The following is a 14,420-nucleotide window of genomic DNA, read 5'->3' on the forward strand; positions in this document are numbered from 1 at the left end:
GATGCTTCTCTCAGGATCATGAATGGGAACTAAATTCCTTCATACTCCACCATGTATTTTGGTGCTGGGGCGCCCTTTAGGTAGTTGTTTGCCACAGCCAGAAACAGGAAATGCTCCCAGTTCTGCTTGAGAGGTGGGCTGGTCTTTGGGAGATGCCTTTCTTCTTTGGTGGACTCTGGGTCTGTTGTAGGTGGTCTCTCCAACTCCTCTAATATCCAAGGTTCGGATCAAGATAAGGAAAGACAGGGCCAGGGTTATTCTGGTAGCCCCAACATGGCCAAGGCAGACATGGTTCCCTTACCTCATCCAGCTGCCCATTTGTCCACCAATCACTCTCCAGACTGTCCCTCATTTTCTCCCTCAGGAATCCAGGTGAATTCTTCACCCCAATCCCAGAGTTCTTCGCCTCAAAGCATGGCTGGTTGATAGTTTGCAGGATTAGAAACAACACGTTTGAAGGAAATGATAAGAGTACAGTTACACGGCGGTAAACAGTCTGCTCATTACACTTACCTGCAAAAATAGACAATATTCAGCCATTGGTGTGACTTGAGATACATTCTGCCCTCTTCCTCTTTGCTGTCAGACGTAGTAGACAATGTCCTAGAATTGATTGTCGCTGAGTTCCAGTATGGTTCATTTGGCAGTCATTCTGACTTTCCACTCCCTGACAAAGAGGTTTTTCCTATTTGCCCATCCAACAACAAAGTTCCGCAAGGGGTTGAGAAATCTTTTTACATAAGTCAAATGCCCTACCCTGACTTGGGACCTCAACTTGGATCTTACATGCCACAAGCCCACCATTTGAACCTGTGGATATCTGCTCCTTCCTCCATTTATCGATGAAAACAGCATTTCTGGTAGCCATTACTTTTGCTTGTAGCGGGGCGGTCACCCTGCTCCGGCTAAGAGGGGTTAAAAGCAGCCCTGGAGAGGGCTGCAGCTGAGAAATAAGGTGGGCTGATTAGGGAAACAGCCACAGCTGGGGCCATGCCCCAATCAGGCCACAGCTGGCCCTATAAAAGGGCTGTGAGGCAGCGGCTCAGGCAGTGTCTCTCTAGCTGTGGAGAGAGACGGGCCTGGCTGCTTGGGAGCTCAGCAGGGTACCTAGAGTGGAGCAGGGCTGGGGGAAGGCCAGAGGAATTGGGGAGCTACAGCCTGAGAAACCCCCAGGCTGCAGGCCTTGCTGAAGGCTCAGAGCAGGTACTGGGGTTGCAGAGGTGCAGCCCAGGGTTAGGCAAAGGCAGCAGGTCCAAACCCCACTTGCCGATGATCACTGGTTTATAGACTGCAGTCTGCCCCAGTGAGCGGGGGGCTAGATGATGACTGGCAGTAGCCACTGAGGCAAGGTGGGGATAAAGGGTTGGGGGTTCCCTAGGGAGGGGAAACCCAGAGACTGCGGGGGTACTGTAGAAGGCAGAACCCCGAGGGAAGGGGCACCAGGGTCCGGAAGGGACACAGGGGCCAGCGGCAGGCAAGACACCGGCCTGCAGAGGGCACTCCGGGCTGGAAGAGCTAATTCCCAGGACGACCAGCAGGAGGCGCCCCACCGGTGAGTCGACGCCCTGCCAGAGGGCTCTTATGGCATACTGCCCTTTCAGTGTTTTTCAAGGACAAAGTCACATTATGACCACATCCCAGTTTTTTACCAAAAGCATCCTCTGCGTTCCACATTAACCAGCCTATTCATCTCCCAGATTTCTTCCTTAAACCATATTGAGTAAAGAGGATGCAGTGTTGCGCACGCTCAATGTCAGAAGGGCTTTAGCCTTTTATTGTGACAGGACTAAACCATTTAGAAAGTCTCCCAGATTGTGTCTATTGCCAACTGTTCTAAAGGATTGACAGTTTCAAGCAAAGACTCTCTGGATGCATATTGGACTGCATTACTTGTTCTCAATCTCAGGGTCTCCAACCTCCTTTGAGAGTATGGACCCATTCAACGAGATCTCTTTTATAGCCTTTCTGAAGAACATTCTCATTACTCTATGTAGAGCTGTGACTTGGATCTCCTATACATACTGCATAATGTTCAGAAAGGGTAACCCATGACTCAACTTCTGATGCCGTGTTTGGCTCTGGTGTGCTTGCTTCAATTTTGGACTTGACCCTGAAGCACCCTCCCCCTGCCCTTAAAGGGTGCTGCTTGGTAGTCCCTATAGTGGAGCACATCTCCGTGGGGAGACACATCTTGAAGAACCACAGTTACTGCACAGGGTGAGTAACCTCTTCTTTTTAATATCTATTTAACTCATGTCTGAGAAACATTTTAGGGAAAAGATTTTTGTTAAAGTCTTTCAGTTAGTGGCTAATAATCCATAAATGATGTTGGAGTCCTCGAACAAAAGCAAAGGTGAGAGGCTATTTTAATGAGGTATTATTGGGTTCCTCATACACAGCTACCAGGTGTATGTAGCCATTCATCACACTTTAAGCTTCATGTTATAATATTTTGTACCTGTGGGCAACATAGATCTGGCTGTGGAGCCAATCTCGAAGATTGAAGAGTGGTATAGTACTAAAGAGCCCTAAACGCTGCTCTTGTCATTCATAAATGTCCTCAAACAGCAGAAGCTATATTTTGATTTGCTAGCCCTATCGGAGAAGATATAATCCCATCTCCTTCTGTAACTCCCATGAGGTCAGTGACCCAAAAACAGGAGTTAGTGGAGGATTGTGATTCAGGAAAACTGACTGACAGAAGAATTTCAAGGATTTGTTTATGGAAGTTGAACTCAGTAACTGTGAATGTTGCTAACGCTATAAAAATAGAACAAAAATACACACCGAGCACAATTTATTGCACAGTCTGATATAGTCTGGTAGTGTTCAGAATGTTGCAGCCAAAAGCTATCTTTTGTGTGCATAAAATTCTTATGATGCTTCTGCAACATTTTATCTTTGCTAATTTGAATTTATTTATTCAAAATAAATGGAACCATCTTCATCCTTAACTTTAACGTGGTTCCATTTATGTGTAGGTCTTGGCAGGGATATTATGGTATTTTGCCTAAACTGTTTCTTTCCACTCTTGCTTTGATCCCCAAATCTAGGCATTTCTGTCATACCCATCATTGTTATATCAGAATTGTGACCTTAACATTCTTCTAGTGTTCTCATGGGTAAGGAAAAATTTTGAGGGAGGAGGGCAGAAACGGGGGTGTCTATGTGGTAGGGATTTGTGGTAGAATGGATAAACACAGTGCAATTTTAGCAGTTGCACCAAAGCTGTAAAGCTGCTTGGAAAATGGGATCTATTTGCTGTTTCCTTCCATATATTTTGCCAGAAGTATTCATCCAGATCTGTCATTTCTCCAAGTTTAGACATCTCTAACCATTTATTCTGCTGAATTGTATTTCAGTACAGTTAGGATGGGGAAGCAGAGTTGTAAATTATAGTTTTGGGCTGTGGTTTTACATCATTTAGACATCACTGCCACATACAGGCAGGATAATAATGATATTGCTGCAGACACTTTCAATACGGAAGACGTTATTTTAAAAGCAACTGTGATGCGGTGTACCAACCCCGCACTGCCCAAGAAGGGATTAACAGCTAGTGAGTTCAATTAGTCCCACCTTGATGCATCTTCTGTAGGTGTCCCTTCGGGTGGAGTTAAAAGGGAGAACCCAGGTCAATTGGTGGCTGACCAAGAAGGGGAGTAGATCTCCAGTTCTCACCCTATGAAAGAAGCCTGGCTGGAGCCAGGAATCTAAGTCAGATTCAGCCTGTCAGGGCTTCGGGGGGGGGGGGGGGGGGGTGGCAGGTAGGTCTGAATCAGGGTGCTCTGACGAGTGTTAATTAGAAAAGACTGTTTCTGAGTAGAAGAGCTGGGTCCAGCTCCAAACTGGGAGGCAACAACCCTCCTTTGACTTTGTTACATTTGTTCTGGAGCTTTGATACCCCAGAAGGAGTGGAACTTTGGCATGATGTAGCTGTTTGGTTAAATCACCATAACACTAGACCATGTTGGAAGTGACTGCTGACCACTGAAGCCCTGAAGACTGATTAGTGACACGACTGGCCACAAAGTGGTGCTGCGGAGGCCAATCCAGGCACACAAACATTTAAAACCTGGTGGTGGTTTGCTTATCTTTAAAAAACAAAACAAAAAAAACAAAAAAACCCCACCAGAGGTGTTTGGAAGGCATCAAAGCCTACAGCAAATATTTTATAGTTTTTGTTTCATAAAATTTTGATAAGTTTCAAAACTACTTGGAAACAATGTAATCAAAATTTAAACTGAACTTCCTTTTACCAGATGTGTTTTAACATGTGCCGTTCCACCGGAACAAATGTATGCATCTTTGATTGTTAAGAAAGTCCCTTTCAGGTATTGGAAGGGCAAGAATGGAATTTATTACAAGCCTGGAATTGATGAACATTATTTCTGGAATGAGGATAATTTACATGAATCTGATCAAAATACAATTCAATCCTTGGAGGAGGAGGATGCAGGTTGTGTAAATTCTTGGGTGGAAGATAGAGATGTGCTAATATTGGAGCCTTGACTGTGAACCCCTTTCAGTTGAGAGGGACATGGATTATTTGGATACAAATTCACAGATACAGATTCACTGTTTTTGTCTTGGTCTGATCCAAAACTTGAAGTGTCCTATTTCCAGATTCAGTTTGGCCAAGGTGGTGGAAATCCTTCTAAACAATCTTTGTATGATGCTTCTATTACAAACAACTTGCAAGATTTTAAGTGCTACTGAATCTGGTCTTAAAGCCTGAACTTGATTTACATCTCAACACCACTGCTTCAGCCCATCTTAAAAAGTGAAGGCAAAGATACAGACAGCAGCTTGTGGAGAATTTTCTGTGTATGTAGAGGTGATATTTTTAAATTCTAATCTGCCACCATTGGGTGGGCTTCTACTACATTCAAAATCTTTCATCAGATTCAAAGAAAGCCCATTTAAATAAATAAATAAATAAAATAACGTGCCACAAAATCTCTTCCTCTGAATACTGGGTTTCCTGTCAAAATTGTTGCACCTTATAGTGACTGTCCGTCCCGAATCAGTAACATGTTTGATAACAAGCTATCAGACCTAAATCTTATCTAGAAACTGGAGCTTTATAACACTGGAAAGGAGTGATTCCAAATTTACCAATGGAAACATAGCACTTGTTTCTAGTCCCGGTATGTTGTGAAATACAGTATCAGACCTTATATGTGGGACATTGTGAATACAAAACTATTTTAGATAATTTATCTATTTTAGATAATACTTAAAAGTTTTAGAAACTGTAATAGTTATAATTTTTCTTTCCCTCAATATATTGGGCATTTGGTCTCAGGGTTCTAAGGAGGGAGGGAGAATTGTTTTACATATAGGCTATTATTTAAAACATAGCATATACAGAATGGGTTGAAAGGCTATAAAAGAACTTATTTGGGATAAACTCCATAGCTCCCTTGTATTTAAAGTAATGTAACTAAAACCTTTATTCCACAAAATCCCATGTATTCTCTATTTACAGTAACTTAGTTGTAACATATTTCAAAGATTTTTTTTAAGCTGCTCTGCTTATACCATGTAAAGATCGATAAATATTATAAAATTGCTTTAGGCCCAGATTTATAAAGGTATTTAGGCATCACTGTGCCCATCGTTGTAATACCTGACTGATTTAGGAGATTGCATCTCATTTTCAAAAGGGATTTGGGCACTTAGGAATCTAAATGCAGTTGACAGTTGATGGGATTTAGATTCCTATGTGCCTAAATCCCTTTTGAAAATTAGATGTATGCTCCTAAATCAGTTATGCATTGCAACACTGAGCACAGCGATGCCGAAATGCCTTTAAAAATCTGGGCCTTAGTTCCCATTTGACCGATCAGCAGTTGGTAGCTGGAACTGGGTATAAGGGGATGACCAGAATAGTTTTCTTTTTCCTTTCCCCTTTCTTTTGTTTATAAACTGTACTAAAAGGACCAATGAAGTGGATGTATGGCAGCTCATCCCAGGATTGCACAAACCTCATATTACCATTGGTTTGAAGAACTGCTGAGGGATTCTCCCTGTCATAAAGGGCTAGCATCTCTTTTAGATACCTCAAAAATCAATGCTGAAGCACTCTTGTTTTGAGCTCCCGGGACTCTGATGCCTGTCCCTGAGTAAAGGGAAATAAAGAAATTAAAGTGGAAAGGCCCTCCATGTTCTGAATGTCCTGCCCATACATTACTTCCATTGGTCACTGCTGTTCAGTGAGGTAGACTGGAGCTTCCATTTAAACCAAGGTCTCTTGCGCAAGAAACATCGAGTGTTTGTCCAAGGTTTGTTCTAACAGGTTTTTTGTTTACTTGTATTTTGTCACTGACTGTAACTTGTGTATTGTGGTGTTGATTCTCTACATTTATTTCCTCAACATATGTAATTGTACAAGAGAAGAAAAATCAGACATCCAAAGAGCAAATAATTAAACAAGACTGATAATAAAATACAAGCAATCATTTTTAGAACTACCAGAAAGATTTTAACTACCATAGGTTGGTTAAATGGTAAAGGGGGAATATGCTCATACCTAGTACCTCTGTAATGTGCGGGTTGTATGTGTATGTTGTTTTTTAAAGAAACTGGACTTTGTTAATTGGGTTTCTTACAAATGTTTCTTGTGTTAATAGAATAAATGATAACTGAATCAGTTGTAATTCTAGGCTTGATTGAATAATATTAGGCTTAGCGGACAGATTGGTGAAAAATGTTCACCTCTTTTCCATCAGGCTGGGAAACTGGCATTGTCTATTAACTTTAACCATGGGTAGCTGAATAATACAGTTAACAGATGCTAATTTTCTTAAGTTGCAAGCAGCAAATGATGCATACATAAAACAACATATTTTTTGTGCCTTCTGGTAGTCATCCCAAATTGGATTTAAATAAAGTTTGTTGATGTAACCACAATGAACTAAGGCAAAATGGTGAAGAGTTTCATAATGATGGTTTAAATCCATCCATAATCCTTTTATTCTCTTATTAATACTAATGGGAATTATATGCATTAATTCCCCATGCACTGATGAGAAAACAGACCCTAACATTTATAGTCTCCACATAATTTCCTACAGCTGGCTCTGAAAAAAATAATAAATGTGAGGCAATAAAATATGATGCCTAGAGGCCTAACCTGATGGTAAGATTGTAAAATAGAAGAGATTCATCCCCTCCTTTCCTATACTGCACCCCCCCAAAAAAAAAAAAAGTACAAAGAGTCTTGAAAGAAGGTTTTACTTTTTCCCAGACTGATTTGGGCCTAAGGATCTAGGTTTTTTACTTGTGTTCATCCTCAATTGCATGTTCTTAAATATCTAATTATTGGATCAAAATAACACTCTCTGTGAAAGACTTCAATCATTTCCTGTTAGAAAAAGACAAAGGATGACTAGTCTGAAGGACGTGTTACTTCTTCACAACTATTATAAGGAAACATATTTATTATATTCCAATTTTCAGTAGCTCCAAAAGTTCTCTTTGTGGTGACTATGTCCATGTCTCAACCTGAACCTGAAAGTTGAAAGTTTTAACAAAATATGTGCACCTATTTTTGAGGCAAGAGTGGGGGGGAAATAGTTGTAACTCTTCTAATAGTGCATTTTACCCTTTTCTTTTCTCTCTAGTCTCTCCAATCAGTCACTTACTCCAAAATTAGATGTTCCATTCAAACCAAATAAAACCATTATTTGATTAATTTCCTAACAATTTTTTCAGCACTGTAATCTACCTTCTGTTTTAAATAGTTTCCCCCCCACCATTACAAGCAAAACTCATTTAAGGTGTCATCATTTACTTTTTTCCCTCCTATGTTGTGTGGATACCTTCTGTATAAAACCTGTAAAAATTTTAGACCTATGACTTTAAATGACAACTAAAAATATATAACTGTTTATAAAGGATATTACATTAAGCTCTTATTAATGTTTTTCAAATACGTTATGACATGATTGAAATGTAATATATAATGCATTATAAGTTTGAATATGAAAATGTAATTCTTCAGATTGGAAAAGGAGGAAAAAAAGCATGGTTTACAAATTGCAAAAGTTTTTTAATAAAAAAAAAAAAAGAAACATCTTCCCACATGAGTGATCATTGTGGAAGCACAACACATTATAGTTTTTCAGACTTTCTCTTGAGTATAAACTGATTGGACACAACCAAAAGAAACCAGAAAAGAAAATAATTTCCAAACTTTTAAAAATGTTCCCATGGATGACTGAGGCAGGATCTGTATTAAAGGACAGGTCAAGAGAAAGAAGGCATAAACTCTTGTAATTCCTGGAGATGGGTTCCCCATAGCCAACCACATCTCCATCATGTTTGGAATTATCTAACAGCTAATTTTCATCGAGTAAATCTATCTTGACTGTGTGGCGGACTAGCAAGGATATCCCTGGATGCAGGTCTGAGTAGATGTGACCTAGAGACTCAACAATGTTCTGATGGGACTACAAATCAAAGCATTCCTCAGTCTCCCCTAGAAACCTCACATCCTGGTAGTAGTATGCTAGCTGCCCCTTTTTTTAGGGAGGCTGAGATGCAGGATGAAAGCCTGCAGAGCATGTACTCAAGAGACTTCGCAAAGGATGAGCTCATACCAATCCGCAATGTCATCCATGAAAGGAATGAATGGAGAATCTGTGAAGTGATCCCTTCCACACTGGTAGATGCATCAGTCTCACCATGATCAACTGTATATACAGGTGCTGAAAGTCTTAATATAATTACCAAGAACATAAGACCTCAGTCCATTACTGGACGAAGGTTGTCATGCTAGGACACTGGTACTGTTTTATGTCATATCCAGGTCTATAACTAGATTGATAAGGATACAATAAGCAAGAAGTGTAGTTAGTGTTGGTTTGCCACAACACTCTTCCCCCCCCATCCCCCCCGAAAAGGGAACACAATCCATTTGAGCTTTCAATTGAAAAGCAGAATGAGTGCAGTAAAAAACAAAATAGACAGCTATCACATATAGGCAAATAGTTGTGCAGTTCTAACTGAAATATTACATGGAATAAGTGGATTATAAAGATCCATGCAGGAGTCTAGATTCATGTATGTTGGATGGCTTTACCAAGCATATTGGCAGCATGAAAGAATGCAAAAAGAAAAGAAAGGGAGCAATTGTGAGTGAAGCTTTAGTAGGACAGAGTCTAGGAGGAGACCAGGGACCGGGATGTAAGCAGGTGTGGAGTGCTTTGAAAATGAAGAGAAGATTGAAATTCATGTGCAAGAATCTGGGAAGCTAGCTGAGGAAGGAGACATCTTCAGAGCTGTGAGAAAGAGACACATTCCTCTGGGCAGGGATTGTTTCTTCCATGTTTTTGCTATACTTACCATATTGGCTTTCTGATCCCAATAAGCAGAGTTGGTTGAAACTTGGAATTTCTATTCTATGGAGAATTTCTGGCATTTTAAAACTTTTTGTTATGAATCTGAATGGAAAGTCAATTTTCTGCAAAATGCAATTTCTATTTTTTTCAAGTTGGTCAAAATTTCTTGTTTCAAAAAAACCAAAATGTGTTTTTTTTATTTTGACTTATTTAAATATATTAAAATATAATAGACTATAAAAAAAATTTAGTTAATCGCCGATTAGTATTGTAATTGGTATTCTAAATGTTAATTGGTAATTAGCCATTGGTAATTGGTATCTGGTATTAGGCAATTACTGTCGTAATTGGTATTTTAACTGGTCATTATAATTAGTTTGGTAACTGGTATAATATAAAAATATAATTTTATTATAAGCAAAATCAAAATGTAGGTTTGAAACAAAAAATTGAATTTTTCCATTCTGACAGGGTGACAATGCTTCATTTAAATTTTTTAAAAAGAAATTACATCCCGTGGAATGTTTTAATTTAGATGAATCAATGTTTTTCTGTCCAAAAAAACTTGACCAGCCTAGTAGTAAGTAATTTCTCCCTTGCCTATTAACATGCAACAAAATTGCAGATTTTAATTATTATGCTTATTTTATTCAACAAAATCCCCAAAATGTTCTAAGACCATTATCTTGACGTGTCTGGATACGTTCTCCAGAAGCTGTTTGTTCCAGATATCATGAGGCCTCAATGTTCACACTCCATTCCGATAAATGGAGGAAGTTCTCAATGTTTGACTGCAGGTCAAATAGGCAAGAATGTGTCATCTTATATTAGGAGTAATCTTTGCAAAAGAGACTGAAAACAAACTCATTTCCAGTTAGAGCTTAGATTCCAGAGCACTGAGCCCAGTCTTTGGGGGGATTTCATCTAAAAAATCTTGGAGTTTCTGTGCCCTCAGGTAGCGTAACACATGTAGTATACCTTCGCATACAATAGTTAAAACTACCAGAAGCGGACAATATATGAGTTGTGATATTGGTTAGTGCCTTTTTGCATAGGTTAAATGTGCTTTGCTTGGGTGAATGTGTTCGTGTAAGCTCAAAACTTTGCATGCTCTAATATATTCATAACTGCTTTTAAGGATTTTACTTGGGTTTTATACAATTAGAACACTTGCCTTATTTTCAGTAGGTTGTGAAATCTGCTCTACCCTCAAGGCTCTTGGTTGGAAAAAAAGGAAAAATTTTCACTTCAGCATCACATCTATACTTGTATCAGTGGATTTAATCATGCTGACTGTTTCATTAGCTACACCACAGGCTTTCAAACATTATTTTTAATAATTTGGGAGGTTAATCATGCAGGAAACGCTAAAGAAAAAAATGAAGTGTTTGTACTTGCAGTGCGACTACTCCACCCAAGATGTTGAGTTATCCTGGTCTGTTCTCTATCGATCAGTCAAATCTCTATCAATTGAAAAAAAAATCAAAGGCAGTAGACTTTAGGCAGTAGCCAGTCACATACCTTTTCTCCATCTTCTGTTGTAGCTTCTTCAAGGGGCAAAGACGGCCCTGGGATGTTTGAGCAGTTCAATAGAGATTACAGCAAGTGAAGTATTGATGATTGTTTGGGGTTTTTGGTTTTGTTTTGTTTTGTTTTGTTTGCTCATTCCCACTATTCTGGATGTTTGTATCAGCTACTGAATTTGTAGTGTTTCAGAGGCTGGTACAGTTATCAGGATATTTAGTGCAGGGAATATGCAGTAAGGAAGACTTACCTGCTAAAGGGTGAACTTCCCAGATGACTAATGAATAAGTGGTAAAAGTTCGCCACTTAGGTGGAATCCTGCCTCACCAGGGTTATAACGAAAGAACCCAACATTTAGAATGCCTATCTGAGAAACCAAAATTCTAGATAAGAGTTTACCCTTTATAGTAAACCATGTGAATTTTGTTTCCTCTTCTGTCACATCTCGTGCTTAACATGATCTTTCTTTACATTATCAGGCAGGTACCTGCTTCCCAATACCATTGCACAGCAGTCATGGCAACCTGCAGAAACCTCCAATCTTGTTCGTATGCGTAGCCAAGCTCTTGGGCAATCGGCTCCTTCACTTACTGCTAGTCTGGTGAGTTACATTTTCAAAATAGAAGACAATTTTGCATGCAAAAGACCTATGCAATATTATGGTTGAGATTTTATGTGCACAAAAGTCAATAAGCCACAGTTTGTTGTCTCCAAAATCCCCAATAACTCAGGCCTTTCACATAACTCTGAATTAGTGCACAATAGTAATTGTGTTTTACTATACGTAATGCTACTTAATATGTGCAGGGTGGCTGAATTACATTTGTAATTTGTGATGGAAGCTGTAACTTTGAATGGCCTTACTTGTTTTCACACATAGTCTCAGCTGAAATGTTGCATCAGTGTAACTATTTGTGTTGAAATGGTCAATCTTCAAAGAAGGCACTAGAATGGCCTAGCCTTTCTGGTGGGCACCTGTGCTATCAGTTTTATAGTTCATGCTTTCCACAGGATTCTGCACTCAGGAACAAGCTTCTGCAGTGTATGAAGTATGAACTGAATGTGCAATTCATTGATCGTGCTTTTAAGTAAAGGTAGGGGGAGGGATAGCTGGCCAGGCCGTATGGAGGGTCTGGAGCAGTCAAGGTTAAGTCTGGATTTTCCTGACTGATTCATCTTAACTTGCCTGCATTGGGTTTCAGTGTGCAATATGCTGCTTTGTGCTGGTGTATATTGTATTTTGTGAAGTGTTCCAAAAAGAGAAAAAGAAAAGAAAATCACATATGTCCCATGCATAAGATATGATTTCCAAACACTTAATTATAAACCAAGTTTCATCAAAAATGCCAATTGGTATTTATCCTTTTTTAGAGCTAATTTCTTGAGAAGTATATAGTTTTTGAAAAAAGAGAGCTCAAGTTGATTCAAAACAGTAGAAAAGCATCTAGGGACTTTCTTATCTGGCGGTTCTTATGCTCTGTTAATCTAACAACCAATATAATTTCAGCAGTCCACCTATATTTTCCACTAAAAATTTATCCTTGTGCAGAGAAACAACAAGAGAAAATACACATCCGAAATTAAATTTCTGAGCTTCTAAAGCTCTCTCTCAAGCATAACAATACTGATGCTAATAGTGGCAATAAAAGATAAGTACAAAGATGTTCTTCCCTGGTGCCTTGTTATTCCTTGCTTTACTGATGGGAGTAAATTAAACCTCACAACACCCTTATGAAGTAGGGTTTGCTCTCTTCAGATTACAGAGAGGGAAACTGAGGCACACAGATATTCTTGCCTAAAGCCATCCAGAAAGTCATTGGCAAAGCTGAGCCTAGAACAAAGTTTTCTTGAGTTCCTTCTGTGCTCTAACTACCAGCCAGTGCTGCCTTCCCAGAACTCTAAATCTCAAAAGCAAAATGTTGTTAAAGATGGCACGCAGTAATCAAGATACCACAGAGCTTAAAGTAGTCTGCACTGAAAAGTTAGCATCTGTCAGTAACTACCACAATGTTGGTATTTGCAAAACTACAATTTCCTCCTATGCTTAGAACAAGAAATGACTGAAACACAAATTAACAGTGCTGACTGTTGGCAAATGCCAACTTTTTTTTCACCTGTCGCTGTACTAAAATAGAGTTAATTCAAAGTCTGGAAATTTGCATAGGAGCAACATAGAGATAGGTTGGAAAATGTTAAACAAAAAATCCTGTAGCTATTACTTTACGTGACCTGCCTGATTCAGATTAGGACATTAACAGGGATAATGATAGAAAAGGAAGCCAAAATGGATACCATATGTACAAACTCTCTCTAATGTACTTGCACAACATCTAGCACAGTTGAACCCCGATCTCTGTAGGGATATCTACAGTAATGTCTTCTAAAAGAGTAAATACTAGAATATTCTCCTCAAGCACCGTAGGGGAGATGGGTGCAGTGCTGGGCTTTTAATATTTCCCTCCCCTCCCCCATTGTTTTACAATTATTTTTCTGTTTTGTTGCTTTTCAATCAAACCTCAGAATGGGAAGTAGACAAATTCTTACTGCCTTATTGGATATTATTTTAATGCCCACATTTCTCAGATCCAGTAACTAGTACTTCTTATTGGAAGGAAGGAGGGGATTGGAATGAGGGAGAAAGACGGAAGAGTCACAATTTCTCTCATTGCTGGATCACCGCTCGCAGTGAGGACTCTCTTTGGGAGCCACTGCGAAAGATGAAAGAAATGAGGCAACAGCCTCCCTAAAGCCTCTTCTTAAATCTGGAGATCTTCTTCAGCACCGAACCTTATAGCATACCAGTAGAGTGATTTTTCATTTTGTGGAGAGGAAGGGTTTTGTTGATTACAGCTGTAAAAGGAAAACTAATAAAATTTGAGCTTACTGATTACTATTCAATGATCTTATGGTGCTGCTTAGCATTTGGTCTATTTCGTAGGGTGGGGCTAGGTTTATGAATACTGATGAATTACTTAAATAATAAATGTCAGTGGCGTGTTTGCTGCTTTATGCAGTCAGTTGATTTTGTTGTTGTTGTTGCAGTATTGCATAGTTGAGCTGTGCAACATTTTTTTTTTTCAACTAATTGTTTTTAATAAAAAAAAAAATGCATTTTTGTGGCCTGAAACTATTTGTTGAATTTGACAACTAGTTTTGTTTGGATTTTTTTTTTTTTTTTTTTTTTTAATTTTTTTTTTTTTTTTTTGTATATGTTGTATTTTTGTGGTTTGAATTTATTTGTTGAATTTGATAATTAGTTTTGTTTGGATTTTTTTTTTTTTTAAGAGTTGAAATGTTTCATTTCAGTTTTACATTAGGCTAATTAAAAATAAAAAACACAAGTGTGAGAACCTCCCAAAATGGCTGAATCAAAACAAAAAGCTCAAAAGAATTGTTTAGAATCAACTGTTTCAGTTGATTCAAAACCAGTGAAAACCTTAAACTTTGTTTAAAGTTGACTTGAATCATTTAATCAACTTCAAAATAATTTTATTTGAGGGTGTTTTTTTTTTTTTTTTTTTTTTTTTTTTTGAAATTTTTTTTTTTTTT

The 14,420-nt window shown here is 38.7% G+C and overlaps 1 protein-coding gene across 1 annotated transcript in view; it reads left to right on the plus strand.

Annotated features, from left to right (window-relative positions):
- The window catches only part of MAST4 (microtubule associated serine/threonine kinase family member 4), a 325,784-nt gene that overhangs the window by 13,927 nt on the left and 297,437 nt on the right, over positions 1-14,420 (plus strand). The window contains exon 2 of the mRNA XM_024209370.2: positions 11,351-11,472. Within this exon, the coding sequence (XP_024065138.2) occupies positions 11,351-11,472 (122 nt within the window). The remainder of the gene's footprint in view (positions 1-11,350; positions 11,473-14,420) is intronic.

This window comes from Terrapene carolina, unplaced genomic scaffold (genome assembly GCF_002925995.2).
Source record: "Terrapene carolina triunguis isolate 2854851 unplaced genomic scaffold, T_m_triunguis-2.0 Scaffold69, whole genome shotgun sequence".
Classification (NCBI taxonomy): Eukaryota; Metazoa; Chordata; order Testudines; family Emydidae; genus Terrapene; species Terrapene triunguis.